Source organism: Vigna unguiculata, chromosome 2 (genome assembly GCF_037176805.1).
Source record: "Vigna unguiculata cultivar grain cowpea cultivar isolate G323 ecotype 2 chromosome 2, ASM3717680v1, whole genome shotgun sequence".
In the NCBI taxonomy this organism is placed as follows: Eukaryota; Viridiplantae; Streptophyta; class Magnoliopsida; order Fabales; family Fabaceae; genus Vigna; species Vigna unguiculata.
Genome location: NC_140793.1, coordinates 17494685 through 17519659, shown reverse-complemented (window position 1 = coordinate 17519659; position 24975 = coordinate 17494685). Strand labels below are relative to the sequence as shown.

General features: G+C 33.9%; 2 protein-coding genes across 2 annotated transcripts; one reads left to right on the top strand and one right to left on the bottom strand.

The window, feature by feature from the left end:
* Positions 1-1198: 1198 nt before the first annotated feature.
* Positions 1199-3309, bottom strand: LOC146888373 (uncharacterized). The gene is made up of 5 exons (XM_085670080.1): positions 3037-3309; positions 2743-2949; positions 2408-2656; positions 2108-2326; positions 1199-1219 (listed from the first exon to the last, which is right to left on the bottom strand). The coding sequence occupies exons 1-5, from the start codon at positions 3307-3309 to the stop codon at positions 1199-1201; spliced, it is 969 nt and encodes a 322-aa protein (XP_085526206.1).
* A 20173-nt stretch (positions 3310-23482) lies between these two features.
* Positions 23483-24260, top strand: LOC114174498 (uncharacterized). The gene is made up of 2 exons (XM_028059336.2): positions 23483-23721; positions 23875-24260. Exons 1-2 carry the CDS (start codon positions 23483-23485, stop codon positions 24251-24253), a joined length of 618 nt encoding a protein of 205 aa, XP_027915137.1. The 3' UTR covers positions 24254-24260.
* The last annotated feature ends 715 nt before the right edge of the window (positions 24261-24975 follow it).

The following is a 24975-nucleotide window of genomic DNA, read 5'->3' as shown; positions in this document are numbered from 1 at the left end:
GCCTCGGTTCCCACGTACCCGAAGCCATAGAGCCCCTCTTCTGCCTCGGTTTTGTGGCCTAACCGAAGCCATATGTGCTCACGTTTTTACATTTTTTAAAAATTTGTTCACGTTTTGCCTCGGTTGGAGTAGTACCCGAGGCCATATGTCACCTTTTTGCCTCGGTTTTGGTATGAACCGAGGCCTAATATGTTGTTTTTTTTAAATGCGATTTCTGTTTTGGTGTTATTCCCATATTTAAACCTGCAAATTTTATTCAACACCCAGCACAGACCAGAATAGAGCAGAACAAGATATTTTATAATGCATCCACAATTCAAATTCATTTAAAAGACAATTACAAATCATTTACAATCAAGATAGATGTCCTAATCAATAGTATTGTACATTTCAATTATATATTTGGCACATGCTATCCTACCAAACTTGATGGACTTTGCGGGAATTGCTGCAGGACTCTTGAATGTCTACAAAATAATATATTAAGTTAAGTTAGTATATAAAAAGGAAATATTGCAAAGTATTTGTTTTAATTCAAATATATATTACCGTTTCCCAATTTGTTGTAATACGAGCACGCACAGTGGTTGTCATCCATTGCATTATATAGTAATCGCACTCATATGAACCGATTTGTCTATTACACTACATTATATGAACAACGTTACAATTAATTAAGGTAGAAAATCAAACAAACAATTATAAAGATATGGATAGAAATATCAAACCTGGAGAGAACCCATACAAGACCTTTTGCCTTAGCCGTTGATCTCCCTAATAACATGTTATGTGCAGCAATTGAACTATGATATAGGGAATAAGTTAGGATATTTTTATATAACATGTCATATTCATAAGATTGATATTGAGGTTCTTACCAATCTATCACTTGTCTAAGATGGTTGGGGGGAGGGCGATGCAAAGAGCAAAACCACACAGCAAGGTTCTCCCTTAGGGAAACCACAAGTAACTGCCAATGACGCCTGATAAGAAAATAAATTCATTGTTATGCATTAAAATGACTGATTATATTCATAAGTTAACAAAAATGACTTACCTAGCAACATAAGGGACAAAATAAATTTCTTTTCCACGTTGAAAGCATTTGGTCACATATGCTTGGCTGTCATCAAACTTGTTGCCTTCATGGGTGAGTTAGGGGTCTATAAACCCATATAAATCATTCAGCCCCATAGTTTCAGTGACACCAAACAAATACCTAAACCAAAAATTGATTTGATATAAGTAAATAGATAAATATATCAAATAACTATATATTGACTAAAAGACTTACATCATCCATAACTGAATAATTGTAATATTGAGTTCCTCTTGTCTCCGTGCAAGCTCCAAGACATCTTAGGAATGCAAGTAAAGTGGCATGTCTATATCTCTCCCAAAAATGTTAGCATCCCAAGGAACCTGCATCGGCTTATCAGCTATGATTTCTGCAAGTTGGAGCAATGCACCAAGAGGATCGTCCAAAGAGAGAAGAATCTTCTTTGATTAAGGTTTTTCCTATATTAATGCAATTTCAGTTAAAATGGAATATAATTTAAGTTTGAATATAATAAACATGTAAACTTAAAAATGTAGTATATTTGTGGGTTTAAGAGTCTGTACCGGGGGGTTTGTAACAACCAAATCTCTAGGCCAGGCGAGGAAACACTGCAATGCCTGTGCCACAGTATACACCTCATCTGTTGGCACAGGAACTAAAGCAAACGGCATGAGAACCTCCTCTACCGTGACCTTAACCTCATCCTTTGATAACTCCATGCCATGAAGAACTGTGGCTGCCTCAAATACTTTTCCACGAGCCACTAGTGTCTTCTCTGTACCATCCCAAATATATAGCTGACATGGATAAGTGTCATCCATGTCATCCCCAGGTGGAGCTGAACAACTCCCATTTCCGCTTCTACCTGTTAGACTCAACGATTTATTAATGTTATTCAATTACTTTATTAAATATAATTTATTCAATTCATAACTTATAGAAAACAAATTTACCCGTGGGAGGCACAAATGGGTCTAGTTCTGGCAGATGATCCACTGGCGAACGAATGCCATAATGCTCAAATTGGCGCATTAGTTTTTCTCTCACTTGCGCCGTGATAATTTTCTTTAGTCTTTGTTCATAATCAGCACCATGACTGCATGAAGACTGACGAGAGGAGGAACCAAAAAATTGGCGTATGCCGACTCCTGATCCAGCATCATGCACACGTCTAGGGTGCTCAGGTCGTCCAATTGCAGCAGCAAGTATGTCATGATGACCTTCTGGAATGAATCCTCCGTGGGAGGTCTGCTCAACCAACGAATCCTACAATGTAACAAAAAAATTTATAAATAAAAATACAATTTAAAACATGAACGAGCAATTTAAATAAGAATTGTATCTTACAATTTTCTCAGAGATTTCTCGTGCAGAGTCAGAAGTGTAGTTGCCCGATGAGCGTAAACGGGCTAACTTCCACTTCTGATGACGTGATGGTGGTGAAGGAGGCTCAGTATCTTCACCCTCAGAAGGTGGGGGCCTAGATTTTTTCTTTTCTGTCATTATCTTCTCTTCAAGTTTTCTATACCCACCACGAGATAATATGTGCGGGTTTTTATTTTGAGCACTTATGCTTTGAGCCTTTTTCCTCTTTACCTGTAACATATAAAACTCACTTTATGAAGTAGTTAAAATTTTGCATAATTATCAATTGTGCTATGGATGATTTCAAATAAACATACTTGCCATCCCTCAGATGTCCGAAGCTCAAGAAATTGACGCCATGTGTCTTCATCAATCCAAGTGTATTTCAACAATGGATTTTCATTCTTTTTATGTCCAAAGACATACCTAGACGTCAACTTGGTCTTAAAACCATGAAATTTCTCAGCCACCAATGACAAACATTTTTGTCTTAGCGTCGGCACATTTGGAATATCAAATGTTAGCTGCAAATATAGAAAATGTCATCAACAATATTTATCATATTATCAACAAAATCAAAGTATAATGTTAATAACATTAATATTAGTTACCAATAAATCTTGCCATATCATTTCCCGATCAGCTTCAGTGACATGATCAAAAGATGGCGTAAGGGTTGATATTCTCTCTCGTGCCAACATTCCTAAATAGCTTTTGAAGACATCCCCATAACGACCACTAGGCTCACCAGTGTCGACGTTAATATCAGCATGTGTTTTCTGACCTTTAGCTCTTCTAATTAAGAGCTCTCTCAACCTAGTGGCTCCTCTGGTGGGTCTCTTAGTAGGTGCTTCATCCTCTGATGAAGTATAATGTTCAGCCATGTATCTGTGAAATGAAAACATAAAAAAAACATTAATAAGCAACTGGCAAATTAATATATAAAACATTATTTAACAAAACACCTAAATTTTAACAAGAATATGAAATTCATACATAAAGTTATTGATTGGTCATATGTATATTCCTTCATCGTGATCTTCTCAAATTGCATGTACATCTTCAACTAGATGGATTTCATCAACATTTATCGTTCTTCTAAATGGGTGGGTGACATCAATATTAAGATCACTCATATTAGGATCAATCTGTTTTTTTCCATGAAGAGCGACAAACCAATGTTCAGACGCAGGATCTTTAACATAGAAAACCTGAGATGCTTGTTATGCCATGATAAATGGCTCGTCTCGATAACCCACCTTTCGAAAATCCACTAGAGTCATTCCTGATTCATCTATTTTGACACCACTCTTATTGTCAATCCACTTACATTTGAACAGTGGAATAGTAAACATGGTATAATCAACCTCCCATATCTCTTGTATTACACCATAGTATGTCATTGATCCTACTATGGGATTTTGATCTTTAGATGTAGAAAATTGTAGTGACTCAGCTTCAAGACTGACTCCACTATTTTGTACTGTGCTTTTATCATCAAGAGACTTTGTATAGAATGTGCAATTATTGATTTCATAACCTGTACAACAAATGACATCAAATTTCAACCCATTTGCTAACCACATCAAAGTCTCAGAGCATTGCGAATCTTTCAAAACCTCATATTTAAACCAAGGCATGAATGTTCTATTATGCTCCATCAAATGCCATTTCTCTGATTGTTTTGGATTGTCCTCTTTCACAATGACTTTGTGTGCAGATAAATAAGACATTACCTCATTTGTGTTGTTCAATATGTATAGGTGTGCTTGCATCAACTCTTCGCAATTTTTGGTAACCACACTCACACCTCGTATGTTGTTACTTATAGAACCCCTGTTCAACCATGATCTATGAGGAACTCCTATCGGTTTTGCTTTTGCCATGTAATCTGAACAAAACTTGACACTTTCTTCAGCAATATATCTTTCGATCATTGAAGCTTCTGGACGATATTGATTTTTCACATACCCTTTCAAAATCTTCATGTAACGTTCAATGTGATACATCCATCTTAAGTATACTGGTCCACAAAACTTGATTTCTCTCACCACATGAACAAGTAAATGTACCATGATGTCAAAAAATGATGGAGGGAAAAACATCTCTAGCTGACACAAGATGATAACAATTTCGGCTTGAAGTTCATCTAACTTTAAAGGATCAATGACTTTGCTACAAATTGAAGAGAAGAATGCACACAAACGTGTTATAGTTTGTCTAACATTTTTGGGTAAAATTCCACGAATAGCTACAGGTAACAATTGTTGCATTAAGATGTGGTAATCGTGAGACTTTAGGCCAACAAACTTCAAGTCTTGCATGGACACTAAACTCTAAATATTTGAAGAGTATCCTTGAGGTATCTTGACACTCTTTAAACATAAGCAAAAACTTATCTTCTCTTGTTTGGACATAGTGTAACATGCAGGGGGCAAATAAGTGCGCCTACCAACCTCCCTTGGTGCCAAGTCTTCTCAGATCTTCATTTCAACCAAATCCAAACGGGCATTTACTCCATCTTTTGTCTTTCCCTGAATGTTGAGTAGTGTACCAATCAAGCTATCACACACATTCTTCTCTACATGCATGACATCTATGCAATGCCTAACTTCTAACTTCAACCAATATGGAAGGTCAAAGAATATTGATTTTTTCTTCCAAGGGCTCGATGCAGATGACTTCTTGGACGTTTTACCAAATACATGATGTACTTTATTAACTTTTTCATGAATTTGAATGACAGTTAATGGAGTCGGTGCTTTGTCATTCTCTTGATGTCCATTGAATGCTTTCTTTAACCTTCGATAAGGATGATTAGCTTGTAAAAACCTTCGATGGCGCAGATACACGGTCTTCCTTCCATTTTTTAATTGATGAGATGTAGTGTTTTCTTCACATATAGGACATGCTTTATGACCCTTGACACTCTACCCTGACAAATTACCATAAGCTGGAAAGTCATTAATGGTGCAAAATAACATTGCATGCATCATGAAAGTTTCAGAAGCAACAACATCAAATACTTCAACACCATCAACCCACAACAACTTCAAGTCTTCAACTAGAGGATTGAGATATACATCTATATCATTTCCAGGCTGCTTTGGACCAGATATCATCATAGACAACATCATGCAGAGTCCAGGAGATAAGTTGTAAATGAATAATATAACAGGCCAACAACTGTGGTTTGTACTTAAATTACCAAATGGATTCATTCCATCGGTAGCTAAGCCAAAACGAATATTTCTACATTCTTCACCGAACTTGGGAAATTCCTGATCAATATTTTTCCATTGCATTGAATCAGCTGGATGACGAAGGAGTCCGTCACATCTTCTCTCAGTTGCATGCCATCTAAGGTTTTTAGCGTCTTTAGGATTTGCAAACAAACGCTTAAGTCTGGGCACGATTGGAAGGTACCAAACTACTTTCAAAGCAGATCCTTCCTTCTCTATTTGACCATTATCTTCACTGTTTCTTTTCTGCTTGTACCATGATGACCCACACTTTGGACATTTTTTCAAATCTTCAAATTCTTTTCTGTATAATATGCAATCATTAGGAGATGCGTGTATCCTTTTATACTCCATACCCATCGGACAAAGAATTTTCTTGGCGTCATAGTTTCGAGTGGGTAGAGTATTTCCTTCGGGAAGCATTTCATTCAAGAGCACGAGCAATTCTGTGAAGCTTTTATCTGTCCAACCATTGTTCGCTTTCAAATTCATAAGTCTTAAAATCGCTGATAATCGCGTGAACTTAGTTGAACCAACATACAACAGAGTTTCCGCATCAGCAGACATCGTCTCATACACATGCGCTTGTGCAAAAGCTTCTGCGCCAACATCCCGTATCATGTCCTCCATATTGTCTTCTTCTACTTGCTCTTCAAATTGCTCTTCCCGTCGCTCTTTCATGGAGTAATTGGCAAGATATTTAGTCCGAGAAACAATTGGAATGTATATTAATTCGCCGTGCCATGTCCATATTGTATAACTTCTAAGGAAACCATCACAAATAAGATGTTCCCTAACTTGAGTTGCATTCAATTTTCTTCCATTCAAACAGTTGACACAAGGACATCTGAACTTCACCTCATCATCACTTCTCCCTTCATAATGTTGCACAAATTTTATAAATTCCTCTACTCCATTCTCATACTCAACGCTAATACGTGGTAAATTAATCCAATCTCGATCCATACTGAAATTGCGTGAACAATTTCAGTAATCTTTGAATCAATGCTCACGTCATAATCAAGGTGTGACCCTATCCCATTTAAGAAGATTCACTTTCTTTATTTTATTAGTACATATTACTTTTAAAATACATATCTTAAATTTCACGAAATTTTTCTAGCATTTCGCATTGGCCTTCAGGATACACGAAATGAAAGTGATTATAAACCACAATCAAATATGCACCCGAAGATCAATACAAAACACAATTGACAAATATTCATGAATTTTAAGATATGTATTTTAAAATATATATATATATATATATGCACTATTAAATTACTAGAAAGTGATTAATCTTCTTAAACTGTCCAATCGGACAATTCAAGATTCAATACATTTAAATTATTAATATTGTATCCCCTTATATCTAATTTAAAAAAATGTAGTTTTTGCAAAATGAAAACTCGGGGACAATACATAATTTATGTATTGAATCTCAAACGAAAAACTAAGGCTAACTCACATATAAGAAAAACAAACAACATGTTTTAACAAATAATTAATAAAATATATAAAGCAAACAACATATTGGCATCATAGGAAAATATTAGAATTAGGAACCTGGGAGCGCGTAAAAAGAGCAGATGACAGTGGAAGATGATGCAATTCAACGCGTTCGAAAGCTACAAGAGATAACAAAAAACACAAGAAAAAGTCATAAGTAACAAATAAAAGCAAAAACAACAATTTCCTTAACATCATATATTACCTATTTAATTATAGTGTTTTTACAATTCTCTTAAATTCAGACTTAATGCTCTACATTTTCTTAAATTGAGACTCAATCCTTTCACAAAATTAATCAAAACACTCCAAACAATTTCTATCTCAATCCAAATTAACACTCACAATAACTAAAATTTAAAATTAACATACACAAAACAGAAAACCAAACAAAAACGCGTTGGAAATTTACCTTAAAGAAACTGCGACGCGACAATTGCGGCAAAAGAACGAAAATGTTCGCGTGATGGTGGAGGGACGCTGGAACACTTGTAGAGAGACAAAGAGAGGGACAACTGGCCGGAGCAGCGTGGCCGGACACGAGATGAGACGGCAACAGGGAGCTCGCGTGGTGGTGGTCGGACGCGAGACGAGACGGCGGTGGCAGGGGGCTCGTGTGGGGGTCTCAGGTGGTGGTCTCGTCGGAAGTCGCGGAGAGAAGAGGAGACAGCGATGACGGCAGCGCAACGGTGGTAGTGGCAGCACGAGAGGCGGTGGCAGTGGTAGCACGGAGCTCGCGTTGTTGGAGTGGCCGGAACTTGCAGAGAGTGGCCGGAATTTGCAGAGAGAAATGGAGGAGCAGCTGGCGCGCGCGAGGAAGAAAGGGATTTTGTTTTTGAGCCCTAATTAAACCATATGGCCTCGGTTCAATTTAGAACCGACGCATATAACCCCTATTTGGCCCCAGTTCCCTAACACCCGAGGCCTAAAACACCTTTGGCACTGGCTTTTCCCCAACCGAAGCCTATAGGTCCCAACGTCAATGGCATTTTTGAAATTTCTGGCAACCTTTTTGGCTTCGGGCCTCCTTAACCGAGGCCTATACCTGCTTTTGGCACCGGTTTTTTTTGAACCGAGGCCTATAACTACTTTTGGCCTCGAGTTTTGTGTGAACCGAGGCATAAAAGTTGCCTTTAATTTCAAAATTGCCACCGCACCGTTATATGCTTCGGTTCCTCGCCAACCGAGGCCTATAAGGCGAGGTAAATACGCAATTCTGCACTAGTGCTTGATGGCTAATTCGTTTAAGTTCCCCACCCTTATCACAAGTAAGCGCCCTGGGTCGAACACGCTTAACTTGTTAGTTAATTCGTTTAAGTTCCCCAACCTTACCACAAGTAAGCGGCCTGGGTCGAACACCCTTAACTTGATGGTTAATTCGTTTAAGTTCCTCATCCTTACCACAAGTAAGTGGCCTGGGTCGAACACCCTTAACTTGTTGGTTAATTCGTTTAAGTTCCCCACCCTTACCACAAGTAAGCGGCCTGGGTCGAACACCCTTAACAAATACCTGAATTCGCCAAACATAAATACTATCGACATCCGACAAATAATATAGCATACTTAAAGCCTTAATCATATCAAAATAAAAGCAAAGAAATGTACGGAGTGCCACACACATGATGTACCAATTATTATAGACATAGGCTCTAACGATTTCAAATCATAAAAAATAAAAGTCCTATTCTGCCTTGTCATCGCCATATTCCACGACAATCGCCGCTTCCTTCTCCTCGGTTGCTTCCTTCTCCACTTCCTCCTCTGGGCTACTCTCAGCCTCGTTAACGAGCTGCCCATTAACAACATCTTTATTTACATCAAATTTAGAGTCAGCAGCATCAACATCCTTATAAAAGAAGGCCGCCTGCCGCAACCCCTTCTGGAACCCATTAATATGCTCTTGGATAATACAGCCCTTCAAATCATCAAGTTCAACCTCAGCACCCTCATATTTTTCCTTCAAGTCATCATAGTCAGCCTCCAAGTCCGCTATCCTCTTATTAAGTTTTCCCTTCGAATCCAAGCAACGAACTTTCCAAGTTCCCAACCTTTTCCTCTCCTCCTCCCAACTCTCCCTCTCCTTCTTCCAAGCGGCCCTCTCCTCCTCAAACTTATCAACTTTTCCTTGCAATTCCTCCACCTTTTCCCTACCTCCCTCCTTCACTTCTCGTCGATACAAAGACCCAACCCAACGACTCAGTATCAATGCCTTGCTTCCAAATTCATCCATGGTCCTTACGAGATGATCCGCCTCCATACCATCGATAGAGTTGATGATTGTCTCTGGAAGATTAATAGCAATATCTTTCCTAACAAACGTTTTCGGCAACTCAATCAAACTGGACTCTGGCCCTTTCGTCCCATTGGCTGACCCCGCCCCAAGTAATGCCGCCCTGACCATCTTGACATCTTTACCCTTGTCGGGCTGAGCTGACAACTCAGCCTTTCTCTTAGTACCGCCGTGCACGTGCACCTCAACCAGCGACTCCTGCAAGTTGGGAACATCAGTGTTCCTCAACGCTTGGAAAAGTGCCAGGTTCTTCTTTCTGGATTGAGTCATGTGTCCTACAACAACACATCAAAACCCGGTTAAGTCAACTTAGAAGCATTAATACAGTTTAAGTAATAAACAGATACCTTCTATATCAATAATCGGGTGAACCGAATTATAAACTCTAACTAGACCCTTAGTGGGCAACTTATCGGTAAACTTCATCAAGACCTCCACCACCTCCTTATCAACCGCCGACAACTCATCGGTATCCATGTCCTTATATCAAGAAGGACTTCTCGTCTAGCTAAACGGGAACTTTGTGCTCTCATCTGCATTAAGGAAATGGGATCTGCCCTCCTCTTTCACCACAACTTTAAAGTATCCGTCTTTGAAATGCTTGAAGGACTGAGAGAACGCGTCCAATCTGCTAATGCTAGGACGACTCACCAAAGATAACCAAGTAGTCGTAGATATAGTGATTGGCACAAAACACGGAAGGCTTGCATATAGGCCCAACTGTTTGGATGCAGTTGTGTAGGTGCAACATTCAGCGCACGTAGTACCCCCATGGTAAAGTCGTCCAGCGGTAACCTCACATGGAGTTGGGAGAAATGACACATGTACATATAGAAAAACTTCTTGGTCGCCCCCTCTTGCCAGTGGCATACGCGGTCAATGGCGCTCACCCGCTCCAAGGAAACAATACCCCTGTACACCCTTCACGATAACAGGGGTACAATTTAACCAAGAGTTCAGCAGACGAGACCATCGAAACAAAGACGATTGATTACGAACGTCAGCAGCCACCCACCCATAGCCACCCTTGGCTGGCCAGTTACTCTCCGCTAACTCTTCCGGAGGGTCTTCTCGCACCTCAGTCACCGTTTCCATCGGAATTCTGCCTACAATACCCGCAGAACTAGTACTCTCCTCCTCAACGTGTCTACCTATACTCCCCCCAGACTCCCTACTCTCACTACTGGACGAAGACAATGACACAGTATCACTACTAGACATACCTTTTTTCTGAAAAGTGGACGGCATGAACTAGGAACTAGTCGGACAGGTATAACGCACACAATATCTCTAAATGTGAAATTCTCGCAAATGAACCAACAAGCATTTACCCATCGTAAAATCCACATTTATAGGTGTGAATCCCAAACGATGAAACCTCTTCCCGCCAAAATCATAACCCATACCAATCGCACAACCATCTCAAAAGCCATGAGTATCAGAAACGACGGCGCAAAACCCTCCTCTTTGATTTGACCTCTGACATCCCTTCACCTGCTACCAACCTTTTCCCGCCTTTAGCCTTAACACGGTTCATCACACTTAAAGGCTGGGGGACTGGTGTACCACACCTAGCCGGTCCCACTGGCATATCAACACATATCACCCTTGACCGACATACCTATATCGGCAAAGGCTGGGGGACTGGTGTACCACACCGAGCCAATTTAACCAAATAATAATAATAAACGATCACCATACCTACACGCAAAATCATTCAAGTAACCGGTCTGGGCTGACCTACGCCTAACCGGCCTGAACCGGTAACATAAGACGCTAAGAGGAATAGCCTGCCTAGGACAACATATGAGCAACACAAACCACCAAAGGGAGTAGTCGATTTATGTCAACAACCTTAAGACACTCAATGAAACCAAAGCCCCCAATAGTCGAGACTAAGGGCCTAGGCCCACCTATGGTCCAAACCAGGGCCCAGCCCACACAATGGGCAAACATAATTAATAATCTATAAATACACATGGACCCCACGAATTAAAGGTACACATTCATTACTCCATTAATCACCTAATTTGACTTTGAGAGCTTTGGCTGACTTAAGCTTCGGAGTCCCTTCTGTAGGTAACCCCTCCTGGGTCCAAGCCGATATATGCAAGAAGGGGAGAAGCCAACCGAGGAGATAGCGGATATGGGTAAGGTGATGCTTGTGCCTAACTGATCTTATTTGTTCTTTACAGGAACAACATGTTTACAAGGAAAGTTGATAATAAGACCATCACCAGAAAACTTTAGAAATGAGTCAATCTCATCTTTTGAAATGAATACAGGGTGATTTTGTGGTCCAATGCACCCATCATGTGGATCCTTTAGATATTTCATGGTTTAATTGATGCATCAACTAAATGGTCATAATGTTTGTTTATTATCAACTTGCAATCAATCATTTGCAAAGCATTAGCACAATTAGTTAAGTTAAGAGATCACTTCCCAAATTATCCATTTAAGAAAATTTGTCTTGATAATGCTAGTGAAATTTACATCTTATATTTTTCATGAGTATTGTATGTGATGTGACCCCACCAAGCCCAAGTGCACCTTCAAGCCCAAGCCCATTAAAAGGCCCAATAATAAGCTCCATCAGTATGTCAATGGGAATTGTTGTTGAACATCAGTAGAACATATGTTCATGCTCAAAATGGACTTATAGAATTATGAATAAAACGTCTAAAGTTAGTTGCAAGACCATTACTTATGAGATTGATTTGCATCAAGACAACAAGTTATCATAATTATTCTATTATGCAGTTGGTTTTTGGTCAGTAACCTAATTGTCTCATTTAAGAATTTTTGTATATGATCGAATTTCCCCACCAAAAGGGACTATGATGAGTCTTTAAAGACGATTGAGAATATATGGTTGATAGGAGACATATTTACAGTTTGATTTATCAACTGTTATTTTTGATGAATAAGTTTTTCCAACATTAGGGCGAGAAAGAAAACATTTGGATAAGAATATTGGTTGGAATGAATTATCATTATCTCTTTTGATCCTCATACAAAAGAATGTGAACTCGAAATTCAAATGATAATTCATTCACAAATTAGTCAATCAATTATCAGATTTTTTTACTGACACAAATAAGGTAATTAAATCACATATATCAACTGCTAAATGCTCCAAATATAATTGATATTTATTCATAACACGATTGAAGTGTGGTAAGCCTATTGGTTCCAAAGATAAAAATTCTCGAATGAGAAAAGGAGCTAAAAAGACAAGATGACCTAATCGAGGAGGTGTAAATCACAAAAGATTCATTTGACATAATTAATAATTTGGTTCTAGAAGAACCACATGTACATGAAATTGTTGAAAATGATGAGATCTCAATAAATTATGTCATGAATAAGATACTATGGAACCAAAGTCAACGTTGACGATGTTTCAACATATAATATAACGATGAATGTTATGAGTAGCAATGAGGATCAAGATTGTCGACAAATAAATGATTGGCCAAATGGAAAGATGAAATAGAAGAAAAATTAGATTTGCTTGTTAAATAAAAGGTTTTTGGACTTGTAGTCCGCACACTTGAAGGTGTAAAACTCATTGAGTACAAATGAATTTTTGTGCAAAACAATATTATAAAGAATGATAATTATATGAAAATCCCTAAAGGATTTAATTTACCCAACAATGCAAATTCTAAAATGGATTATTCAATAAAATTTAACAAGTCCCTTTTTATGGATTAAAGCAGACAAGATGTATAATTGTCCCTGTAAGTACTTGTTAAAAGAAAGGTACTTATGGTTGTGTTTATGTGCAAATATCGAAAAATGAATTTGTCATAATTGTTGTTTATGCATATAACATAAACATCGTTGGAACTCCTAATGAGTTCACAAAGGCAATTGATTGCTTAAAGAAAGAATTTGAGATGAAAGATTTTGGAAGTACAAAGTTTTGTTTAAGATTACAAATTGAGTATTTAAATACAAGTGTTTTTGTACATCAAGAGGTTTACATAATGAAGGTGCTTAAAAAGTTCTATATGAACAAGTTATACATTTTTTACACTTGAATTGTGAGGTTAATAAATGTCCTTTTAGACCTAACAATGATGAAGAACTTCTTGGTTAAGAAATACCATATTTTTAATGTTATAACAACACTAATGTATTTTGCTTATTATACTCGATTTGATATAGTATTTTTTATAAATTTGTTAAGCAAGATATAATTATTCACCTACAATAAGATATTGAATTAGTGTAAAACATATATTTTGTTACCTTAAGGGTACTTTGAATATAGCCTTATTTTATCCAAATGATTCAAAATCAAATGAGTTATGTAAATGCAGGTTATTTATTTGATCCTCACAACAATTGATCACAAACAAGATATTTCTTCACAAGTTTGGGCTCCGACATCTTAAAGATGAAAGTTTACATGAGGGGGAGAAATAGAAAATGTGATGAATAATATTAGATCGAAGAATGAAGAATGATGTACTCTTTTTCCTTAACTAGGTTTTTATCCCAAAGGGTTTTTCCTAGTAAGGTCTTAATGAGGCACATTCTTTGATCAATGGACACCTAAGGGGGAATGTTATGAAATGTATAGATGTCCATTGAGTTGCTAGCAGTTACCTATGATTGATTGCTATTGATGTTATCATTAGTGTTGTAACCATTGAGTTGTATCCCTTGGGTTGTCTTTTGTATCTAGAAATAGGGACTTCTCCTATTGATAATGATACACAGAAAAACAATCTCTATTCTCTATTCTCTTTCTCTCCTTTATTTTATAACAAAAAAAAATTAAAATTAAAATTATGAAATTGTCATTTTTCAATCACTCCAAAAGTAGAGAATTGAGACTACTCTTCTCCAAACATGTTTTTAAAATATGTCGGTGTCAAAATTAATTAATTAATTAATTATTATTGACTTTATTTTCTACCAAATCAATTAATTTAGAATTAAAAAAATTAATTAAACAATTAATCAATCTTTGTTATCGTATTATTATACTTTTTTTCGAATTTTAAAATTTAAATTCAAACTTTATTATCATATATTTCAAATTTCAAATTTGATAATATGCATGTTAAGTGTATAAAAAAAAAAGAAGTAAATCATCGTCTTTAAAAATATATATATCTTAAGTTATTTTTACTTTTGTCAATATAATTGATTTTGGAAGATGAAAATAAGGTATGAAAAAATGAAAAGTTTTAAAAGATGCATAAACCTTTTTTCAAAATGTTACATAAAATTAAAAAAAAAACTAATTAAATATTTAAAGAGTCATTCTTTTAAATGGAGGTACTGTTCAAAAAGAATAACGGGGATAAGTAAGGGGTTACTTTCGTGTCTGTTTGAAGGTAACAAAAGGTGACGAGGGGCAATCATTAACTGGATATGCTTAAAAGTGTAAAATAATTATGACTAAATTTGTATTTGTGATACATTAATCAATAAAAGAATACATCATGTCCTCTTACATAACTTTTGTATCGGTGACATTAATAATAAAAGAAGACATTATCACGTCTTCTTACATATCTAATATTAAATCTCGATTAGGAAGTAATTTGATATCATTTTAATTGAAATGTTTTGTTTTTATTATTATAAACGGTTGTTTTCTAATTTTAAAATTTTTGGTCGAAAAATTTTAAAGGTATAAATAAATAATGAACTATCGAAATCATTAAAAGTTTCCTCCTTAAAAGAAATAGTTAATAGAACATTACTATTTTTTTTTCGTTTAAAACCTATATTTATTCAAAAGTAGTAGCTCATGTTGATAGTATATGTTGGTATCGGATTGAGATTACTTAAGAAGACTAAATTATTTTCTTCGTTGGACTATTTCTTCAATTCAAGATACTCTTATTTTTACATCCACACAATGCGACATGCTTTTTTCTTGCTTTCTCATCCAGTAGGGATGTACCTGTAAAAAAAAATACATAAACTGTAGTGGCATTGATAGAAACTACAGTGAATTAAAAACCAATTCACTTCAACTAAACTGAAAAATAGTTCACACGAACTAAACTGAATTGAATTGATTTATTTTGAACTGCATTACAATATAGAATGAATTGAATTTGTAACATCCCATTTAATTAATAGCGTAATTAAAAGAAGCGTCCCACTAGAATAATATCTTAGCGCAGTCCCGGAGTTTAAAAGTAACTCCATACAACCAACCAAAACGCGTAACAGTGCCAAAAGAAACAGTTACAAATATTCTACAGTAATCAAATTGGAAATTTAAAAGACAGATGCTACATGAGTCGTGGCCCTAAAAGAAAGATCATGAATCAGGATTCAGCCCAAGCAGGCTATGCAGCGGAGTCACCATTCCCTTGTAGACCGCGAGAACCTCTCGCTTCTGCTCACATCAATAAATTGATGATCATCGCAAAAGAGAAGAACCACACACAAGACATTCAAACATGCAAAGGGTAAGCTAGAGTCAAAAAGATTTTTATCATACAATCAGGTATACTTTCGCAGTCCAATATACGTACATCACCCAAGCATGTTATGACCTTCCATTCATTACACTAAGACTCGACTCGACTCATCCGGATACATATAACCTGGTTGGATTCAGCGGATGCTTGCACTTGTGGTGGATACCTATGCTCACCCCCGAGCTGCTCACCCCCGAGCTATGTGTTACAAGTGTTACAATGAATCAATTCCCTCACACACAAGGTTAGCCCTTAATGAGTTTCAGGCCTCTTGCTACTCTCACCACAGGAGTCAGTCTGCTCTAAGTGAGACTAACTGACTCCTTAGAGTGTCAAGATGCAATCCTTACCTTGAATCCTTACCAAGTTATATAGATGGGGCACCACCATGGACACCCACTAACAAGGGCCATGGGATTACGTCCCGATCACTGAAGCACGACCCTGAAGTCCCACCTAGAGACTTCAAGGAATTACGTACTGACCACATACTAAACATATACAAACAACCAAGTAATAGATATATATATCATGCATAGGAACCTCATACCAACATCCGTAACCAACCCTCATTTATCACAGGTTGAATCAATACCAACTCGTTATTCCCAACCATGAGTAAAGTGCTTCCTCTCATACCAATACCATGCTACTGGATTACCAACCATCAAGGTCCATTGTTGCTTAAGCCAAATTCGTGACTATGCACACACACACACACACACACACACACACACACACACACATATATATATATATATATATATATATATATATATATATATATATATATATATATATATATATCCAACCTCTCATGTACAATTCCTATAGAAATCATGCCAAGCTCACAATTCCCCACATATAATCCTCTCCCAATCATGCATAATCATTCCCATTAAGCCATCATACAATAACTCATACAAGCACAAGTTAAACATCCAAGCACAGAGGGAAAACAACTCGGGACGCATCCTCGCCCAGCTAATCGCTCAGGCTAGAGGGCCTCACTCAAGCGAGAAGGATTCTCACTCAAGTGAGCTCCCATTCGCCTAGGCGAAAGCTCGACAAGTTGAACAGTAGCCCATGCGCAATCTCGCCGAGGGTTTGGTCACCTGAACGACAACTCGCATAGAAAGCCCTGGGCGTTCCTCTGCTCATCTCGCCTAGGCGAGGCCAGCTCGCTTGGGCGAGATTATCAGTGTTCGCCACTGTTCGCGCCTGCATCACACATACACATATACCAAACAGAAAATCCAGACAGTCCAGGCATTCATGGCAGCATACAAACTCGAGAAAACAATGAAACTACAATGGTACAAGTCATAATCACACCAGACAAGGAGGTTCTAGCTTCCCTTACCTGGAACGAGCTAGTTTTAGTGCCTCGACACCGAACAGCGGAGTACCACAACTCTAGGAGAAGATTACAAAGCTGGAAAAAGTGAACAGAGGGTGTTTACTACTAAAGCTCTAACACTACCCACGGAAATAGGACTAGAGATTTAGAAGTATGGGTTGGGAATACTTACGTGAGCTAAGAACGGGGTCAAGTTGAACGTGAACTAAATGTATTATGGAACCCTAACAAAGAAGACGACTGCGGCTCTAAGCACCAAGGAAGCAGAAATCTAAAAGTATGGAATGAGTCAATTAGGTCAGACTTGGGTGGTTTTATCCTTTGGACCAACCCTTAGGCACAATAGCTTAAAGGCATCCCTTAAAACTTTAGGGTAGAAAATTGGACCTTACAGAATTGCTATGAACTGAACAATTTTTTTTCGAACTGCACCATTTTTTAACTAAACTATACTATTTTTTAACTGAATTGCATTAAATTTGAACCGGACCACAATATTTTTGACTCATTGTACTATTCTTAAACTTAATTGTACCATTTTTAAATCAAACTACACTAATTTTATTGTATATGGTTGTAATATGCAATAATAATCCAACTTTTAAAATTTGAAATTGTTTATGAAATAATACTTAAAAGTGCTTAGTAAATAATAATCGAAAGTTTTGAATTTTGTGTATATTTTTTCAATAATAATTATTTAACTATAAATAAATAGTATTTTTTTTATATCAATCTTTTAAAATTAATGTAGTAATTATATTGATTTTAGTAGTTATTTATACTATTTATTTGATTCACCTATAATTGATGCAAATAATGACATTAATTGATGGATGTGTGGTTAGGACTGAGTTATTGTTCTTTTATTATTATTGTTTGGTAGACAAACTTTAAATAAAGAATGTGTTTGCTAAGATATTATTGTATGAATCTATTTTTTTCTGTCTTTTTTTTTCAATTTAGATTATGAAAATTATTATTATTATTTTCAAATAAATAATTTATTTATATAATTATATTTAAGTGTTATAATTGTGTAATTATATATATATATAATATTTAAAAATGATAATAATATTAGATTATACTAATAATAATTCAACTAATAATAATATTAAAACAATATTGTTGTTTGCTTAAAATTTATAATTAAACATGAAAATTATATATTATATTAAAATGAAATGCATATACTTATATCATTGTTAAAATAAAATGTAGATATATTGTTTATTACGGATCCTATACAACATAAAAATACAAAACAAAGTTGATCTTAAAATTTATTAATATATAAAAACTTAAACTAATATTTAAAATGAATTGCCATATATGAACTAATATTAAACTATATATATATATATATATATATATATATATATATATATATATATATATATATATATATATATATTATGACATGTAATTTTCATTAAAAAAGTTAAAATAATATGAAATGCGTATAGACGAGTTATAACTCAAATAAAATGTAGATATATTATGGATTATGAATTCGTACAAAATAATAATAATAATAATAATAATAATAATAATAATAATAATAATAATAATAATAATAATAATAATAATCGAATAATGGAATAATAGTAATACTACGAATAATGATATTAAATACTCATTAATAGTTGTAATATAGTATTAGTCATGAGAAGTAAAATAATATTGTTGTATAATTAAAATTTATAACATGTAAATGAAATGTCTATATATGGTCATACAAAGGTAAAATGTAGTTACATTGTGTGTTATGAATCCGTACAGAATAAATACAACACGAAATTGAAATTAAGCTTAAAATTTGTTCATAGAAACACACATGATACAAACAACTTAAGACAATATTTAAAAAAAAAATAGCCATATCAAATTAAAAAATAGAGTTAAACTTCAAATATTATAAACAAAAATAATATATATTAAAAAAAGTTAGAGTAACGTAAAATGTATATACACGCATCATTGCTAAAGTAAAATGTATGGACTAAGAATCTTGTACAAAACAATAATAATAAAGATAATAACATTAACTATAATGATGATAATAATAATAATACAAAATAATAGCAATAATAAAAATAATAGTATTAAAGTAATAATATTAATAATAAAAGTAATAATAACAATAAATATCATTAACACTAATATTGATAACAATACTAATAATAATTCAAAATGATAATAATAATAATAGTAGTAATATAATAGGGTACATATTGTAGATATTTTTCAACCCATTGAACAATTGTACAAAATGTTTTAAGGAAGAATACCTAATTAATATTGTCACGATTTTTTTAATAGATTTAATTAGTCTTTAAACAATACACCAACTCCTGAGAAATTAGTGGAAAATTAATTCCAAAATACAGTTGAATAGTATTATAACGAAAAATTAACAAGAAAGGTTTTGATTATCTACCTTTTAATAGCATTTTTAAAACCTACCTTTTTTATTTATTAAATACAATTAATAATAATAGAATAATGGAGTAATAGTAATACTACGAGTAATAATACTAAATATTCATTAATAATTGTAATATAGTATTAGTCATGAGAAGTAAAATAGTATTATTGTATAATTAAAATTTATAACATGTAAATGAAATGTCTTGTCTAATACTCTTAACCACAAAGGGATCTGAATTGATTAATGAGTTTTTCACTTACTTAATGTGAATCTTGAAGGAGTCTTTAAGGTTTAAAACTCAATTAATCAATTTCGCAGTTCTGGGTTAATGGACTGTTTAAATCAATCAAGAAAAAGATTATGAGAGGGAAGAAGGAAGCAAGACACACAATTTATACTGGTTCGATTCAAAAAGAATCTACATCCAGTCTTCTCCTAAGTAACACACTTAGGAGGATTCCACTAAACAGAAAGGTTCCAAGAATTACAAGCACACCTATGTAATTCTAACCCCCAAAACCCAAGAACTTGATTCAACAATCAAGAACTCCCCCTAGGAGCAATGCATCCACACAATTGCACCTAGGTCCACACTTCAAACACTGAAGCTACTGTAATCAAAAGTACAGAAAACAAAACAAGAAACGAATACACCTATACTATGCAGATTTGACTAGATGCTCCTTGATTCAAGCAAGACCCTTCATAGTAGTATCAACTCTCAATCTTCTTGGATCTACACTTGAGTGATCTTCCAGAATATTCAGAAACTCTGTGACTCTCAGACGGCTCTGTCTCAGATGAAAACTGCGTGATCTTTCTAATTTCTCCCCCGCCAAAACAGATTCCAAAAACAGCTTTTATACAAAGGTTTTTGCTGTCACTAATTTGATTAGCAAATTACCTAATTGATTATCGTGAGTACATTTTCACTCACTTTGTGCCAGACTTCACAACTAATCCATTAGTTCAGAAACTAATCATGTGCAGGATTACACAGCAGGCCTGAAATACAATTGATAAAGAGAAGCTAATTGCCTAATGCATATCCTAACTGGACCAAGCTATATTTTATCCTAGATCAGTAGACATCATCAAAATTGTTCTTCATTTATGGATGAAAGGCTCCCCCTTCCAACACATACAAAGGAAAAATATAGGTACATTGTGTATTATGGATCCCGTACCGAATAAATACAACACGAAGTTGAAATTAAGCTTAAAACTTGTTCATAGAAACACATATGATACAAACAACTTAAGACAATATTTAAAAAAAAAATAGCCATATCAAATTAAAAAAAAAATTAGACTTGAAATATTATAAACAAAAATAATATATATTAAGAAAAAAAAATATTTCTTATGTTTTTAAGAATTAATGTACACTTTTCAATATTGATCTATCGTGTATCTATCACGTATCGTATCCTATTATTTTCAAAATAAACGTATCGATGTGTCGGATACGTGTCGTATCCGATACACGTATCGTATCCGTACATCATAGTTAAAAACTAAAGTTTAAATTTTGACCGAAACATTTTCTTAAACAATTACAAATAGGTTGTGCACAATAAAAAAGTTGAATTGGTGCTTTGAAATTTTTTTTAAGATTAATAATCCTTAGATATATTTTCTAGTAATTCTTGATATATAAAGGTAATGTAGATATATTAATTAAATAAAAACATAATTAGAATGAGGAAAAGCATACAACTTAAAAATAAAAGAGAGTTAAGAAAATTAGTTCAAAGATAATTATATTGGTTCTATTATTATATTTGAATATACATAAAGTTTCAATCACTGCAACCTTAGTGATATTGTTCCACTATCTTGAGTATTTAATTACAATCACACTTCACATGTGAAACATGCAATTGTCGAACATATGTAAAAAAATACTTTAAAACCTATCAAGAATATATAGCACCATATGGAAACCTACTACATGAATACACCAAACCTAAGTGTAACAAAAATCAGAATAAAGATAAAGAAATATTATGATCAGATATAACCTATGGTGATTAATAAGAGCAATAGAATATGCCGTATTTTCACCAACTTTTAAGTCAAAACTATTAATTTCCTAGAAAAAATATAATCTTTTGAATCCTTAAAAGTCAAAGTACGTTTATGGACTAATATCTTGTTTGAAATATACGATGAAACTTTTAAACAAAAAGGTACAAGATTTAGTCATCTAATTTGTTGGTTTTGATATTTTGATTCTCTTATTATTATTTTTTTTCAATTTAGTCCTCCAAGTTTTTAAAATCATTTCCTTTGTTTTAAGTTGAAGTTAACATTGTGTTCGTACATATAACATGTTAAGTTATGATTGTGGCATGTGGCAGTGATAGTGATTGTTTTCAATTTAATCTCTCTATTTAAATTTTTGATTCAATTTAGTCCCTCTATTTTTTAATACAATTCAATTTGGTCCTGTCCTATTTGACACAATATAGTAATTAAGCTTAATTACAACTTATATATATATACATGTTAAAATAACTTTTTAAAATTTATATATCAGATCACTTCACCTAAAAACTCAAATTATTCTATTTTTTTTACATTTTTACACTTGTAATTTTTTATACTTGAAATTGCATAGGAGAAAATTGGATCGTTTTAAAAATACGGTACTAAATTGAATCAAATATTTAAATAGAAGACTAATTTCAAAACAGCCACTACCATTGTCATGCAGAATGACCGTAATCTCACACATGACAAGAATAAAAAATTAAAAAAATAAAATAGAAAACTAAAAAAAATGAATATTCCAAGAATTGAGATGTGACATGTACGGACATAGTGTTAACGTCAATCTAACGAAAATGATTAAATAGCACATTTTTAAATAATTAGAGGACTAAATTAAAAAAAAAGGAACTAAAATGAACCAAAGAAAAAACTAGAAGACTAAATCAATAATTACGCCTACAAAAACTATTTTAATGAATTTAATTTATTATATTGTTCTTGATTAAATTTGGAAACTCAGAAGGAACAATATAAATAATTAAAGTAATCTATTATTACTCAACAATTTTACTTACAACAATTTTTTATTGAGTGACACAATACAATAAATAATGATATGAAGTAAGTAACTAATTTTGAGAGTACCTGATTCTGGTTCGTAGTTCACTATAATTCATATGCTTCTTAAGTGGATTTTAAATCAAATTTAACAATATAAAATTAATTTGTAGTGTACTATTTGCACCTAGTTATATATTGTAAGTATCTCTCATCTTTAGTTGATATACAACACATCTCTTAATACAGAGACATGTATACAAATTAAGTACTTGCAATTTTGAAATATAAAGATATTTTTCAACCCATTGAACAACGGTACAAAATGTTTTAAGGAAGAATACCTAATTACTACTGTCACATGCTTTTTTTAATTGAATTAATTAGTCTTTAAACAATACATTAACTTCTGAAAAATTAGTGGAAAATTAATTCTAAAATACAGTTGAATAGTATTATAACGGAAAATTAACAAGAAAGGTTTTGATTATCCGACTTAATATTCAAAATCTATCTTTTAATAGCATTTTTAAAACCTGCCTTTTTGTTTATTAAATACAATTAATACCATTAAATTAAATTATATTGCATTGTTGTTGTGAAAGGTTCTCTATTTGGTATTTTCCTTTTCTATTTCCAAGTCTAAATATCTATATATATGTGTTTGCGGAGTTTTGTTGATTATAAGTTGTTGGTGACTAAGAGCCATGGCGTGTACCTCCACATTCCAATTCTCAGTTCTGATATCTCTTGTTTTAGTTTCATTCTTTTTGAGTGTTGAAGGAAAACTTCCCCAATCATGCGAGCAAAATGAGTGTCCCACTTACACTGTCATAGAAGCGGGTAATGGTTATGAAATTCGAAAATATGATTCACCTGTGTGGATCTCTACCTCTCCAATTCAGAACCAATCTTTGGTTGAAGCTACAAGAGATGGTTTTATCAGGTTATTTCATTTCCTTTTTACCAATTTAAGTTAATCTGTAATACATGTACAAGTTTAGGTATTGTAAGGAATGTACTAAACAAATAAGGTACTCTATATGCTAATGTTTTGTTACAATTAAGTAACGATTGGTATTTTATTTGGAATTTTCAGGCTATTTAACTATGCCCATGGTAAGAACAACGACAACAAGCAAATTAAGTTGACAGCACCAGTGACGAGTGAAGTTTCTTTTAATGGAGGAAAGCCCTCAATTGTTGTGAGCTTCTTTGTGCCAATAGATGTCCAATATAACCCACCTCTAGCAGATGGACTGAGTGTTAAAAGATGGAAAAGTAAATTTGTAGCAGTGAAACAATTTGGTGGGTTTGTCACAGATTCTAACGTTGCGAAGGCAGTTGCTTCACTGAATGCTAGTCTTGGTGGAACCAAACGGTCTTTTACTTCTACCAAAAGTTTCATTATAGCACAATACGATCCTCCTTTTAAATTGTCCGATAGAGTCAATGAGGTGTGGTTCTTGTCCCAGTGATCATAGTATTGGATAGACTACAAAAATTCTCTATGTTATCTTCCTAATTTAGTAATAATGTCATAGATGAATCTTGCAATTGTATAAATACTTATATCGATGAATATGGGTGTATGATGCTTTTATAGCAAATTTCTGTGCATAAACTTTAATTTTCTCTTACAAAATTTACATGTATAATAAGAAAAAGCGTTCAATAAAGTTGACAATGTTGTACACGAAAGTTGTGTTTGACAGAACAATAGTTATAAGGAACATAGGTGTACTAGAAAGAGTGTTATAGCATTAGATGAGTTTTATTGACCATCTAATATGACGTAAAATAACTCATGAAAAGTCATTGGGTCACCACAACACACATTTTAAAATATTCACATACGTATAACCATTGAAATTGTTAGATGGTTTAAACAATTTAGACTATTTGATAAGTTTTAGACGAAGCTTTTGCGTATTACTCTGTTCTATGGGCTTGTTGGACATCTTTGTTTAACAAAATAACAAAAAGTAAAACATAATTGTGAATGAAAGGATAAAAAACTATCAAATGTTGATTTGGCTATTCCTTTTGTTTTTTTTTTTATTATGTGTTAAAGAAAACAAGAAATAATATTATTATATTAAAAAAATAACTATTTACATAATTTTATTAAGTCTTATAATTATATTTGATGGTAAATATAATATTTAAGTTTAGAAACTTTTGAATTTTGTGTATATTT

Coding starts and splice junctions, on each gene's coding strand:
- LOC114174498 (XM_028059336.2), top strand. CDS start 23,483: ATGGCGTGTACCTCCACATTCCAATTCTCAGTTCTGATATCTCTTGTT. Junction 23,722..23,874: donor ACAAGAGATGGTTTTATCAG/GTTATTTCATTT, acceptor TGGAATTTTCAG/GCTATTTAACTATGCCCATG.
- LOC146888373 (XM_085670080.1), bottom strand. CDS start 3,309: ATGGCTGAACATTATACTTCATCAGAGGATGAAGCACCTACTAAGAGA. Junction 2,950..3,036: donor TGATATGGCAAGATTTATTG/GTAACTAATATT, acceptor CTATATTTGCAG/CTAACATTTGATATTCCAAA. Junction 2,327..2,407: donor GAGAAATCTCTGAGAAAATT/GTAAGATACAAT, acceptor GTTACATTGTAG/GATTCGTTGGTTGAGCAGAC.